At 32.6% G+C, this 15,020-nt stretch overlaps 1 protein-coding gene and 1 pseudogene across 1 annotated transcript; one reads left to right on the top strand and one right to left on the bottom strand.

Annotated features, from left to right (window-relative positions):
* The first annotated feature begins 4,660 nt into the window (after window positions 1-4,660).
* On the top strand, window positions 4,661-11,532 carry LOC114713576 (inactive receptor-like serine/threonine-protein kinase At2g40270). Its single transcript, XM_028898251.1, has 9 exons — window positions 4,661-4,832; window positions 4,963-5,101; window positions 8,370-8,441; window positions 8,524-8,661; window positions 8,765-8,890; window positions 9,328-9,851; window positions 10,230-10,420; window positions 10,500-10,632; window positions 10,734-11,532. Exons 1-9 carry the CDS (start codon window positions 4,709-4,711, stop codon window positions 11,339-11,341), a joined length of 2,055 nt encoding a protein of 684 aa, XP_028754084.1. The 5' UTR covers window positions 4,661-4,708; the 3' UTR covers window positions 11,342-11,532.
* A 263-nt stretch (window positions 11,533-11,795) lies between these two features.
* Window positions 11,796-15,015, bottom strand: LOC114713555 (ethylene-overproduction protein 1-like; annotated as a pseudogene).
* Window positions 15,016-15,020: the final 5 nt, after the last annotated feature.

Below are 15,020 nucleotides of genomic sequence, written 5' to 3'. Positions count from 1 at the left end.
TCAAATCTGAACTATTTAAATAGAATTTTAGATGGTCTAAATTTCATTACAGTTATAAGCATCCCGTGCTTATCATTGATAAACATTGAATAAGGACCCGGTTGGAACTCGTTAACGTATGAAAGTATGAAACACAAGATAGGGACACAACATGATTATGAAAATTGGTGGTGGGTAACATTCTCAATACAACAAATGATAACAAACATCGTAATTATCAACTGTCAGATCAGCGAGCTAACCAAAGTACTTCAACTATGTTCCTCTCAAATTCCCCTCAAGTGTGCTTTTGGGCTATGAAAAAGAAAACTAAAAACTAAGCCAAGCGTGAAAACAAAATAAAGAATTTTAACAACAAAGGATGGATCTCCTATTTCCAGTTCTATCACTATTATAGGTACTTCTGACATAACTGTTGTCTTAGCATTTATGAATGAGCATGTGGTGCAAGCCAATCAATTAGGTATTAACTTCCCTAGAAACATAAACGTATTTTATTTGACAATCAAGTTGAATAACTAAGTGGAGGTGGCAACATAGATCAGTTCGGTTAGCTGCTCTGAATAGGCTCGAGCTTGAAAAACCCACTTACTTTATCTTAAGTATCCTTAACGTTGAAACCTGATCTTCAAACCCTCAATTCTAGGACCAGCCCCTGGGTTTGTAGTCATTTTAAAAATGTTCAATATATTTTCACTCATTTCCTTATAGATTTAAATAAAATAATAGATCTCATAAAATTTTTAATTCAAATCAGAATGTTAATAATTAAACAAATTATTGTTCAAATATATTCAAAACTAAACCAAAGTAAGCCCTTGTCCACAGCCCTGACTCTAATAAACTTGTGTTACACAAGCCTTAAATGGATATATTTGAAACAAAAAGGAGTTATATGCAAGTGGGAATAAGCTGTAAGGTGTTATCTGCAAAATGAAAGGAGGTTGTCCTGTCCATTTGAAGATGGAACACGCTCAAACTTTGGCCCACTTCAAGTTACAAACTACACCTACTTTTAATTACAATTCACGAGCAAGACAAGTCATTCTACTCCATAACCCACAACACAAAACTTTTCAATCCTACCAACCGGGATGGATCCAGCAAAATAGACTAATTCCTCGTAACATGATGAATTAAATATCAAATTCTCACTTAAAAAGATGTCTACATTTAGTATTTAACAATTCCTTAAATAAAATTATTTTTAATAAGAAGATCCCTATGCCTAGCAAAAAAATTTTTCAATCCTTGTCTGGCTTTAATTTTAAAGTAATTGTTAGGTAACATGATAAAGATTTTTGCAATCTAATGAAATCAACGTATAAATTCAACTGTATTACATCTTATTTACTAAAATGTCATCAGTCACACTTTTTATACTGTCCCCACAATGACCGATAAAGAATTCTCTATTTTCACCATACATATATTACCTCTAGTTCTTAATATAAAAGCTAATTGACTAATTTGAATACAAATAGGCGTTGTCTTTCATAAATTACTATTGCTAATTATGTGTATTAACTAAAACTATCATTTGATAAAACTTTTAATATGTGCAACTACTATAAAAACTAGCTTGAGAAAAATGAATAAATATAATAGATAAAGTGAATTAGGGTCTTATATTTAGAACCAAATTGAATATTAAACCAGTTCTTATATTAACTACCGGAAGTAGTATATTTCAACTAAATATTGCTGGTCTTGTGTGTTACGTTGAGTTGAGTATTAGAAGCCGTATTGTTTATGATTTGAGAACTTCTACATGCCTAATTCAAATCAGTCAAGTGCCACTCGCAATTTATTCTTCCGATCAACATTGATATTATGTCAACAAAAAGTGTTTAGATAGAAATCAAATCATAGTTTTAAAAATAATTTTACAGTATATAAGCACGTAAATATGTGAAAAGAATTTTATCTCGATTTTCATGAAAATATTTTTTAGAAATGCTTTAGGTTAGCCAAACACCCAAAACATAATTAGCTGGAAAACATAAATAGCATACAGGATAAATTGTTAACAATATGATTAACAATTAATCATGGTATAATCAATTTTCTTTAAACACCTAAGCGTCCAAAAAACGCTATATAAAAATTAAATTCATAATAAACATATGAATTAGGGAAATAGTTTATACTTCTTCAGTAAGGAAAAAGTAAACACACTTTTTTTTCCACTTACAACCCGTTTGGTTGTTGAAAAGGACATGAATGGAATGAAGTAATAGAAAATGAAACGGACTAATAAAATGGCAATGATCATATAGACAATTTAATATTTTTAGGATAATAAATTAATAAAGAGATGGGAATAAGGATTGACATGTATATAAGATCATGAATATAAAATCCCAATTTTTAAGAAATGATGATTATTATGGAAGACTATTTCCCATAGTTGTGATCAACCGCATATGATTATATTGGAATAAAACCATGACAAATATGTGATTTTCATTGAAATTTTAGGGAGTTGAATCTAGAAGTCAAACAAGAGAAGAAAAATACAATCTTCCCTTCAAACAAAGAAAATTTTACTCCTTTTTCGTCCTTTTTTGTGCCCAAATCTAAAAATTCATAATTACTATGCTTAAGAATAAAATAAATTCTATGCTAAGATTAATCTATTTTAATTTCTTCTCTCCTGATTCTACAAACTCTCACTTTTTATGTGTGTGTCTAAAAATAAAGGAGTAATCTACATAATCTAATCTTAGGTCATATTCAAATAAGATCAAACATCTTTTTCTCTATGGGTTTCATATAAAATATATAAAGTTACACTTTTGTTAACACACCCAACACCAACTTGTGTACTTGTCTTTCACGCATCACATATGGCACTCATACCATTCTAACACTAATAACAAATCTTTTTTTTTTTTGGTTAGCATTGGAATGATTTTGGACTTATATGACCAAAATTTTATTAAATATTTTATTATGTTTATATAAAAAAGACAAAACAAAGAATTTTTTTTTACTTATGAATTATTTAATTGTGATTAAAATAAGAAAATATCAAAACTAGGTGATCTAAGTCAAATTTAAATCAAGTGCGTTAAAGGCAAATTAATCATGAACTAATGAAAGTACTTGTTTAAAACTGACGAGTTTAAATGTAATTGAGTAATTATATATATTAATTTAATAATATAAAATATTATATAACAATAAAAAGTTCTTACTTCCTAACCCATTTTATTAATTTTGATATCGGTTTTGATATGACTACGGTATGTCAAAATCTTTTTGAAATATTTCATCCCATTCCATTGTGATCTAATTTTGAAAAGATTACTAAACAGTATTTGAATGGTTGAAAAGTTTGTGCAGGCCGTAGGCCATGAGAAAAATAAAAAAAAATGATTTAATTTTAGATACTCCAATATTAAATGGTACAAAATACAAATAATATTGTGGAGTGTGGACCACTTCAGATTCTTTTTTGCACCTAATTTAAAAATATTATATGAAGGTGGCCATTAACGTAAAATTTAAGTTTATTACATCTTTAGCAGAAAATTCACTTCTACCGCCTCATCTTTTAGACTTGGAATTGGCCCATGTTGGGTTAACGTATAAGCAGTCTATCAAAGCACTTTATTCTAAGTATTTGCTAGGTTTAGTTATCATTTTGATTTTTAATTATTTTAATTTAATTTTTATTTTATTCTCTGAATTTTTAGTTGACACCATTATCATTTTTCATTTTATTTTTTAAATGATTCTTCCTTTTTTAAGTATTTTAGATTTTTTTAAAATTAATGTAACAGGAAAAATATGCATAACGCATCTTGAAAAATAAGAGATTTGTTAAGGTCAAATAAATAATTTTTTGGCCAAAAATATATAAGGTATTGTAAGAAAATGTGTAGAATTATTTAAATATTTCAATCCAATTATCACTTAAAATTTGATCAAGCATATAATTATAGAAGTTGGCCTCTAAAGTAAATAAGATGGACATAGCAACAAAAGACACTTATTGATTGCAAACAAATTGCAAATAGTAAAATTTACTTAGTTATACTTTGAAACTGATATTACTAAATACTAATTCTTACTTTCTAGTTTAGTTGATGTTATTACAAAACTAAACACTTTTTCTTGGGTATCCTACCAATTTTCTTTTTTGAAAATGAGTATTACGATTTGTAAATAATGCAATTTGTCTTGCATTTAATATTTAAGATTGATACTAATATTGATGATTAAAATCATTTTATGCTTTTGGTAAGTACTATATAGATTTGTTTTTTAAAAAACTCGTTATTTTGATATATGACAGAGATTATGATTGACTTTTAATTGATTATAATTGATAAGAATTGACTATCTATTTGCTCATATATTTATTTTGTAGTTATCGTCTAATCATTAGCCATTATATTTGGTAGTATATAGTTGTCCTAATATTTGCAACAAAATTATATTTGAAACACACAGCTTTATTGAGGAAAAATGCATATACTTGAAAACAAAATAGATATAAAAGCCTCAAGATTTAGTAAAAGGAAGCATTAAAAAGCTAAAGCAGAGAGGCCTCTCACTGCATATAAATCCAAAACAAGCCACTTCGTTTGGACTCTGTCTCAGCAAACCTTTTCCTCTGTTTCATTATAAACCCATTCATATTTCAGATCATATCATCTCAGTAACAATTTCCAGTGTTTATTTTATTCTCAATCTTCCAATGCAAGAAGAAGAAGGGTGGCGTTTCACGCGCTTGAAGCTGCGCACGGTGGTTTTCATGGCGGTGCTCTCTTTGTTTTCGGTGGCCACAAAAGAGAGCCTCTCTCTGTCTCTGAACACCCAAGGTATTGCACTTTAACTGAACCGATTCTGAACCAGATTGAGTCATATCGATTAAGCCAAGTTTAGCCGGGGTTTGTTTCTTCATGGGTTTTGATTTTGGGTTTGATTTGATTGGCGAAAACAAATGTGCAGGTTTGGCTCTGCTTAGGTTCAGAGACAGAGTCGTAAGTGACCCATTTGGAGCTTTATCGAATTGGAGTGCTAAAGATGGATTCATTGATCCATGTTCGTGGTTCGGAGTGGAGTGTTCAGAGGGAAAAATCGTTATATTGTGAGTAATACAATTATATCATCTATTTGTCTTTTGAAGAATGGAAGTTCTTCTTCTGGGTTATGCTCTGTTTTCTCTGCTCTGTCTGTGCCCTTCTCACCTTCTAATCACAACTCACAAATAATCTAATCACTAATTTTTAGAAATTAATAGAATTAATTAGTTTAATTACTCATAAAAAAATGCGTTAGTTTTCATAAAATATTCTTTTACTCTAATTTTTAGAATAATGGGAGGGTGAAAAAATATTTATAAATTTAAAATATAAAGTCAACTAAATTTTTATAGTTAGGATTAAAAAAAATTTCTCCTAATTTTTATATTTAGGACGGTTAAGGGGTACCAATCCGGTCCTAAATGTAAGTTATTTATAGGGGTGAGTTTTGATACTAAATATAAATCATTTGTAGTATATTTAATTTTTGTATTTCAATTTTATCTTTAATTAATTATCATTGGAGAAAAAAAGAAAATAGAGATATGAGAATGATTTATAAATACTACCTCCGGTCCTAATTATAAGAGCCAGTTGACTAATTTGAGGAGATTAAGGAAGTAAGTTGAGTTAGTTATTTGTCCTAAATAGATGTTGTCTTTCCAAAAATATCATTGCTAATCAAGTGTATTGATTAGAACTATAATTATTAGAAGGACTATCTTGGAAAAAATTGAGTAAATATAGAGATAAAGTGGATTGGGGTCTTATATTTAGAACTAAAATAAAAGTCAAACAGGGTCTTATATTAATGACCAGAGGTAGTATAAAGAGAGAACTTTAATAAGGATAAAATTAAAAAAATTTGGCAATTTAATATATTTATTGGTATGTAAGAATAAGTTATAAGATATTTATAGCAAGGAATAGAGCGGTATAATTTTAAATTCAATTATAGCTGAAACAAAATTGAGAGGTCGCTTACAAAGGAAATAAACTTAAAAGTTAGCATGAATTATATCAAGAAGTTTTGAAATTTCCCATGTTTTGAAAACTGTATTCAATCTTCTTTAGGGGATAGATTTTTGAGTTAGCTTCCAATTTCTTTGTAGTGTAAATATGGACCCGGATTTGGTGCTGTGATTGCCTTATGTGAATTAAATATGGCTATTGGTGGATGTATAATGCTATTTTTTTCAAAAAAAATAAAATTAACTAGTTTTAGCTATTAAAAAAAACCTCAGGGGAAGTTATATGTATAAATATAAGAGTTTAAGGGCGTTGATTGTAAAATTTTAAAGACTATAGACGTTATATGTGCGCGGATGAGAATTCAGAGATCTTATGTATAATTTAACCTTGGTTTTACATAAGTTGATAATGATAATTATAAACTTAGTATTATTTTATATTATACTTCATTTGTGATAAAATTATTAAATTTTAATTTAAAATTAATAAAATCTAAATCATCTGAATTAAATTTAGACAATGGAAATAAATGCGCAGCATTAAACACATCTAAAATATGTTCAGATTGTTTGTAACAAAAAGTGGGAACATGCACATGAAAAACCACAACTAATACGTTGCCTAGAAAATGAGACATTTCATTTGTACCCCTCGTTTCTCTCAAAAGAAGCTACTCCCTCACTTTTATTATAACGATTTGTAAATTACTATCTTTAATACTTAATATAAAAACTAATTTAGTTTATATTAAAGACTGCGAGTATTATTTTATATAAATAAAAAAAATAGTTAAATAAATATTAGTCCTAATAGAAGGGTTTTTGACTGTTTAATCATGAGGTCTCGAGTTCAAATTCATGTGAATATAAAAATGTTTTAGTAACAGCTCTCCCAGTTGGAAGTGTCGAACAATTTAAGAACTTTCAAAAATAATCTTTGTTTAAGTTTTTTTCTTAAAATAAGAATTCTATTCAGCCATGTTTTGACTAGAAAAAAATGGGAAGTTTATCCGCAATCCTCATTATACGTTTATTCCAATCCAACATAATTGGCATATACATGAATTGTGGGTGCCTGGGTGGGTATTAAATAAATAAAGAGTTTTTTAATATAAATGTTTTACCAAATTATATAAAGAGCCTTGTAGTGAAAATTATAAAAGTAAGTTTGCAAACATGAGTTCTGGCAAGGCCGGCCATGGCCAAGTTAAAATTGACTTCAGTCAATAGTTGCTTGATCAACATAATAATTAATAACTGTAATAATGCTGCTAGTTGCATGGATTATTTAAGAGATATATAATATATAACAAACAAGCAAATTGGAGCCAAACTGTGCCATTCATTAGAGGACCACATAAATTGTGGGACGCACACATGGCAAAAAGTCAAGTGTGCGTTTGTACTTTGGTACCTAACTTAAACAGTATTGAACCATTTTGTATTAATATCACCACTCTTCGGTGTTTGGTAGAGGCTGCATCAATAAGACTTGGAAAAAGAGAGAGGATTGAAGATGAGAAGAAAACTTATGAGCTTAAAATTCAGAGTGACGAGGAGAAATTGAACTTAACACCAATATAACTTTATTTTAAAAAAAATTATATATAAATCGAATATACTACCTACTATCTTCAATATAAGAATTAGTTGGGGATTGGATATGGCCTCAAATACAAAACCTTGATCCATTACTTTTTTTTCCCTTAAGGTGTCTCTATTGATTGGAAGAGGTTCTGCTAAGTAGTAATTCCAATACACATAATTAAAGAGGATAATTTATGAAGACCAATGCATATTTGTGATAAATAACTAACTCAACTAATTTTCTTAATATCCCCAAATTAGTCATCTAACTCTTATATTAAGGATTGTAGGTAGTATATTTGTTAGGATAATTGAAAAATAAAAAAGTAGTTAAACTACCAATGTGCTTCATAAACCTTGCTTTGGCAGTTCATATGCATTTCATCCTATTAGTGGAGTTTTTACTTAAAATGTAAGGTTAATATAATATTTGGCCTTTCAAGTTTGTCCTCATTCTGGTTCTAGTTTTAGTCACTCAAATTTCAAATCATAGGTTTTGGTTCCTTAAAAGGAAAAATGGTCCAAGTTTTTATTAGATTATAGGGACCAATGTTTTAAATTAAAAAAAACTTGAGGGGCCAAAACTTATTGTTTGAAATTTGAGGGACCAAAACTTATGGTTTGAAACTTAAGGGACCAAAACCAAAATGAGGATAAATTTGAAGGATAAAAGTTTGTATAAACCCTAAAATGTATGTTGGCCGTAGATTTCCTATTTTCCTTGGATTAATAATACTTCAATTTTCCATTAAAATAATAATAATTCAACTTGCAGGAATCTAAAAGACCTGTGTCTCCAAGGAACAATAGCCCCTGAAATTGCAAAGCTGACTCACATCAAATTCATGTAAGAATTCTGCTATTACTAAATGATCCAGTTATAGACATACAAATTCTTCAAACTTCTTGCAATCTCTTCTTGTTTGCAGAATTCTGCGCAACAATTCTTTCTTTGGAGAAATACCTAATGAGATTACACAATTAGAGAAACTGGAAGTGCTGGACTTGGGACACAACAACTTCAGTGGTTCATTTCCATTTGAAACCAATCCTTCCTTGACTAGCCTGTAAGTCAACCAAATCCTCAATTTCATGCCAAAACCTTTGTTATTGTCTTCTTTTTTCCGTTCCAATTCAGTAGCTTATATAATAATTACACTTCAATTGCAGTTTCTTGGACCACAATGATTATCTGGCTAACTTTAGTCCAGAAATATCTGAGCTCAAGATGATTTCGGAATCTCATGTAAATGAAGATCCGTCAAAAGCAGCATGTGTAAGCAGATCTAGTCTGAGGTAAGACACTCATCACAACTAAAAGTAAGTGACATCTCTGATGTGTCTTCTTGGCTCTTCTTTATAGAGTAAGATTGTCAGAATTTTAAAGAAATCCCATCCATTCTATCAAGAGCTATTTTGTGATGAACCGTAAGTAAATTATTTTTTTGAGTCCGCCCATGTCAAAATTTGAATTTGATCAGAATTTTCCGGCCCACGTTCTCTGTATTCACAGAAAGAACATAAATCGTACATTTAGAGTGATATAGACAGCAAAAAGTAAGCCCCAATCTAATTATTAGTCAGATACATAAGCATATTTTCTTGTATCACTCTTTCCCTAAATGCACTTTGCACATTCACTTTCGTAAACTGGGAGGACCCGAATTCAAAATCTTTGCTATTGCTTGATCAGGCTGTTTATTATTGCTTGATGTGACGTGTTTTCATCTTAGGTACAAGAGGAAACTTCTTCAAATATCAAGTCCTCCCACTTCATTACCACCAGATTCTCAAGTTTTCTCACCATCTGAACCTCCCTCAAATTCTCCATCTGCATCAGCTCCCATATCATTTCCACCATCATCATCTCCCTCCATTTTTCTTCCTCCCTCCCCCTCACCTGCACCTTCATCTTCATCTTCACCTTCACCTTCACCTTCACCTTCACCTTCGCCTGAAACTTCTTCCCCTATGATAGCACCAACTCCAGAAATATCACCAGCAAATCCACCTTCTGTTGTATCCCTTCCACCAAATTCCCATGGGGTTTCAGCTCCTTCTCCTGCTTCATTTTCAAACCAAGGGAGTTCTAAGCCAAACCATCGCTCTCTGATAATTTGGTCTACAATTGGTGTTTTCTCCTTTTTGGTTTTGGTGTCAGCAATTGCTTTTGCTTGCTTTAGTAATGCCAAGGTTGTAACTGTAAAACCTTGGCCCATAAGTTTGAGTGGGCAGCTGCAGAAAGCTTTTGTTACAGGTAATTAGTTCTTTCTACCACTCAGTCTTTTTGCTTCACGTTGACATTATGAATACAATCAGAAACATACTTCAAACTCCATACCCATTGTTTAATTTTATTATAAATATTTAACATGTCCTCTCAAGAGAAATCTTTTTGAGCTTAAGTATAGATAGCCAGAGCATAAACTGTCCATAACTTGTGTTGAAAACAAGAATGGATACTGACAAGGATTGAATTACAGATATGATTAATATGTTCTTCGTTCATAATCTACATTTCAAGCTGAGAATACTTTTGTATGGGGAGACGAGAATAAACTATTTGTGAGCCTGTGGCTACTTTTTTATTTACAATGAGTTGGCTATGCATGCTTAGTTAGCATATGTGATTTAGGTGTGCCAAGTCTCAGACGAGCAGAGCTTGAAGCAGCATGTGAGGACTTCAGCAACATTATTGGAACTCTTCCTGAGGGTACTATTTATAAGGGAACTCTCTCCAGTGGAGTTGAGATAGCTGTAGTATCCACTGCAATAATCTCACCTCAAAGCTGGTCAAAACATATGGAAGCCCAATTTAGAAGGAAGGTAGCCAAGCAATAAATGTAGTCATATTTATTTCATTTGTCTATTAGGTCTATAACGTTTTTCATTCTCCTGATTTCAGTTAGAAACATTATCCAGAGTGAACCACAAGAACTTTGTCAACCTAATAGGGTTCTGTGAGGAGAAGCAGCCGTTCACAAGAATGATGGTTTTTGAATATGCTCCAAATGGAACTCTGTATGAACATCTACATGGTGAGTGGCTTATTGTTCAAACTTTACTTGCTATCCTCAGCTAGCATGTCCTTTCTGGCAAATAGAGTTATGATTTGACACCACTCTTGTATCTTCCGCAGTTAGAGAAGCAGAGCAACTTGACTGGGGAATGAGAGTGAGGATAGCGATGGGAATAGCTTACTGCCTTGAATATATGCATCAGCTAACACCACCTATTGCTCACACAAACCTACAATCTTCATCTATATGCCTAACTGAAGATTATGCTGCAAAAATATCAGATCTTAGTTTTTGGAATGACATTGTTACTTCCATTAAAAGGGGTTCTTCTGCAGCCACACGGCTCTTGGAAACACCATTAGCATATACAAAGGGAAATGTTTATAGCTTTGGGTTAGTACTGTTTGAACTGATAACAGGTAAGATTGCCTACACTGAGGACAACAGAATTCTTACAGATTGGGCAGCTGAATATCTAAGATGGGGAAAGAAGCCCTTTATTGATGTGTTGGCTCCCACTCTAAGCAGTTTGAAAGAAGAAGAGATTGAAAAGTGGTTCCAAGTGATGAAAGAATGTTTGCATTCAGACCCAGAGAAAAGACCGACTATGAGAGAAGTTACTGCTGCATTGAAGGAGATTACAGCAATGGAGCCGGATGAAGCTACACCAAAATCATCTCCTCTTTGGTGGGCAGAGCTAGAAATTATGTCAGAAAACTTGAGTTGAAAATTAGAACCCCTAAATTGAGCATTTTCTAAAGCCATTTTTTCTCCATTCATCTTAAGTTTGTTTCAGATTCTTCAATGGACGTTAACAAGACTAATGAGGGCCGAAGAGACTGCTTATCCTTGTGTGGAATTGACTTTGTAAATACTTGAGATTTGTTGTGTATTTGTTTATTAACCTGTTCTTTATCACTTTTTTTGGTCAAAGTACCTTCATTTCTCTTTTTTTCACAGCAACGATTGAGAGTATTGAGAAGCTAATAAATAACATTGAGTACAATGGACCAAGAAAAATTACAAATGGATAAATTTTATGAATATTTACCTTAAGCCCATTTGGAGATGCAGTGTTCTTTCTACTGGTGCTTGATGGATATACCCTGACAGAAACATGGGAACACAAATTCTATTCTAGTCTATTCTCTGGAAAAAACGAAAGCATGCAACTACCAAAATGAAGTAAATTTGTGGGGAAATAGATATTTGAATCTGCTTATAAATATGTCACTGTACAAGAGGGTGTAATTGGCGAGCCATGGCTCACAAGAATACATATCAATCTAGTTTCTCGTATGAAAATCTGGTTTTCACGTGAATCATCCTCCTAAGGCATAAGTTCATCACTTTCATCTATCCATTGTCATGTTGTCATCATGCTTTTTTTGGCTTGGCTACCCACAATCAATATTCTCCGCTTCTTTCCTCACCAAGTATAGATTTCAGCTGAATATTATGAGATTTTTGGGGGGGGGGGGGATTCAGCATTCTGAATGTCCCTACAATTTTCTACACAAAACAGCTCAGCATATCAAGATTTCTCATTCTCACCATTTGACTGTTTGTGTTGAGATAATATTAGCTCGATTTTTGTGTCCTCTGATACAGATTAAGTGTGTCAGTGTGTTTTGGATCTAAGCAAAGAGCTGCTTGGCAATCTTGAAGAGCCAATGCTAGATCGCCCATTGACTCATAAAATGCTGCTCTCAGATGAAGCATTTGCAGATCAGGCTTGAAGTTTATGGCCTTGGTGAGTTCCTCCACAGCTTCAGTTTCCTTTTGCTCATCCATCATAACTGGTCATAAAGGACAGTGGATGTCAGTACAATACGTGATGTCAAAGGTCATATGTGTATTTCTGAATTGAACATAAAATAGAGTTTTAAAGTACTGGTTATATGTGAGAATATAAAAGCCTTGCATCAGTTATTCTTTTATTTCCTAATTATCCTTTTGCAGCAATATATGCACATGTATTCTGATCTTGTTTAGGATGGAAGGAGAATAAAATTTCTTACTATTGCATTTGCTAATATGTTTCCTTTTTGCATGGTATATCTATCCAGCCAACTACTTAACGAACTACTTACTGGAAACAAGTTGCCCAAGGATTTAATAAGCTTAAGCTTAATAAAGAAAATGGCGATATGCATTGAATGAAAAAGCTACTGCCAGGCAATTGTTCAAGTGACTTTAGCAAGCGAATAAATTTCAATTGCATTAACTGCTTTACAATGAGATATTCAATCGCAAAACAGAGGAAAAGCGTGCGTATAGCTTTAAATTTCAATAGCACTTGCGAAACTCCTTACTTAGTGTGCAAAAACTTCATTGTCTTATAAATCTTTTTCAAGGAAGTTGAATCCTCACTATACTGTATGCAAAAGCAAAAAGACAAAAAACCAAAATCAAGCATTATCCATATTTAATGCAAATTTATAATCATGCCACTGAAAGTTTAGCCTTTCATAATAGTTTAAAAAATCTCAATTCATGTTAAAAATGAGGGCAGCAGTACTAAGTGCGACGGTTTAGTGCTTAGCGTAGTCATCAAACAACTGAGGGAACCTTGGAACACACACACACAAAAGTACTTAAAATATAGAGTTCATCTGATTTGAGATGCCCACTTTCCTCACCCACAGGAAAGCTGATAAATGAGCAAAATTTGCATAGTCCAAGAGCATCATGGCATTATCTGATATAATTATCCCCACTTTGACTCCAATTCAAAGTAAATAGCAGATAACATGGACTGAAGGCAAAAAGTACCTGCAGCTCTGTATCTGTATGGATATGTCCTTAAAGGATCTAGTTGTGTCGCTACGTCAAGATCAGACTTTGCCATCTCACGATCCGAGTATTCTGATCGTTTCTCATATGCCGAGGCATTGTTCATTGCCTTTCAATTAGCTTAGTCATTTCATCATACGCAGATTTACGCTGATTTTTCTGATGATAAACGCGTGCCAGACCTTGATGAGCTCTTGTGTGTCTGATTGCAAGGGCATTTGAGTAGCATTCTTTCGCGAGATCTAGCTTCCCACAATCAACATAAATACTGCCCAGATTATTCAACGCCTGCAAAACATTGCAGCACGCAATCAGATAATATTAGAATACATATTTGATGAGCAATAAGAGTAGCAGAAGCAAGCCAGAGATCACTTACTTGTCCTTTACGAAGTCCATCAGAAGGACATTTAAGAGCTTCTTCTAGAAGTTGGATAACATTTGAAGAAGACACAGGGTCAGGATTAGCATCTGCCAACACATATGCTTTAAGAAAAAATGCTTCAAATGATCTTTGAATTGAAATGGACCTCTCAGCCCGAGCCAGTGCTTCCTCTCGATAGCCAGTATCATAGAGAATCCATCCTTCATATATTAGTCTTTCTTGTATGGAACTAGAATGGTTTCTAGCCAACCGAAGACTACGCATTGCAGCCTTTTGACAGTTTAACCTTAAAAAATTCAAAGAGAAAAGTAACTCATCTGAATGTAGACAATAATTCCATTGTACAGAGATATCAACAAGCCCTTAGATGAACAAAGCATCTAGGTACAAGTAACAAGGATATCAGCAGTACTAAATGTGATAAACCAGTCATTCGCTCAAGGATGTTTTTGAATTGGCAAAAATGAAAGTAAAAAGAAGGGAAAGAAGATTTCATTTTGCTTTAAATGAAACATTTCATTTGTTTCAGTTTTCCTCAATTTAAGCATGCTCAGAAGGTCCAAGACAGGAAATAACTCAAGTAAACATGAATTTAAAGTCGAAGAAAGATAACAACAGCCTCACCTTAAAAGAAGTAGAGATTGACGAAACTCTAGAAGGCTCTTTCCAGGTTCATTTTCCAGCATCTGATGTATAATAGCCAGAGAACCAATATCATCAACAGAGGACCATTGTTCGTATAGTTGCATCCAGCAGTCAGCTAGACTCTTAGGCTGAACCCTACGGATAAGAAGCATAAGCAAGTATTTCCCTTTGATCTTCCCATGTGATGTTATGACACTGGGTTCTAATGTTAACAATGCTCGAATATCTCTCAAGGCACTTTTATAATCCTCAATTGAAATAAACAACAACACCTTAATTCAAGGCAATCAGGAGAGAGCTTAAATCCAATAATTCTGTCCAGTTCCAAAATTCCTGCCTTTATCTGCTTCTCCTCTGCCTTTGCCAGAGCTCTGTATTTATAAGGAAACGAAAGTGAAGGATCCAATTCAGTTGCAAAATCCAAATCAAAACTCTTTTCCTTTCCAAATATACAAAGCCCTTTCCTGATACATCCACCCAGCTGGTTTATACTCAAATATGATAGAACTTATCAACTTGTATGCTGAATATGGTTGACCTTGCTTGTGCTTTGTTCTAGCCACACCGGCCATAGAATAAA

The sequence above is a fragment of the Neltuma alba genome, unplaced genomic scaffold (genome assembly GCF_004799145.2).
Source record: "Neltuma alba isolate B1F8T4 unplaced genomic scaffold, ASM479914v2 tig00001898_pilon, whole genome shotgun sequence".
Lineage (NCBI taxonomy): Eukaryota > Viridiplantae > Streptophyta > Magnoliopsida > Fabales > Fabaceae > Neltuma > Neltuma alba.
This window is presented reverse-complemented; position numbering and strand designations above follow the sequence as displayed.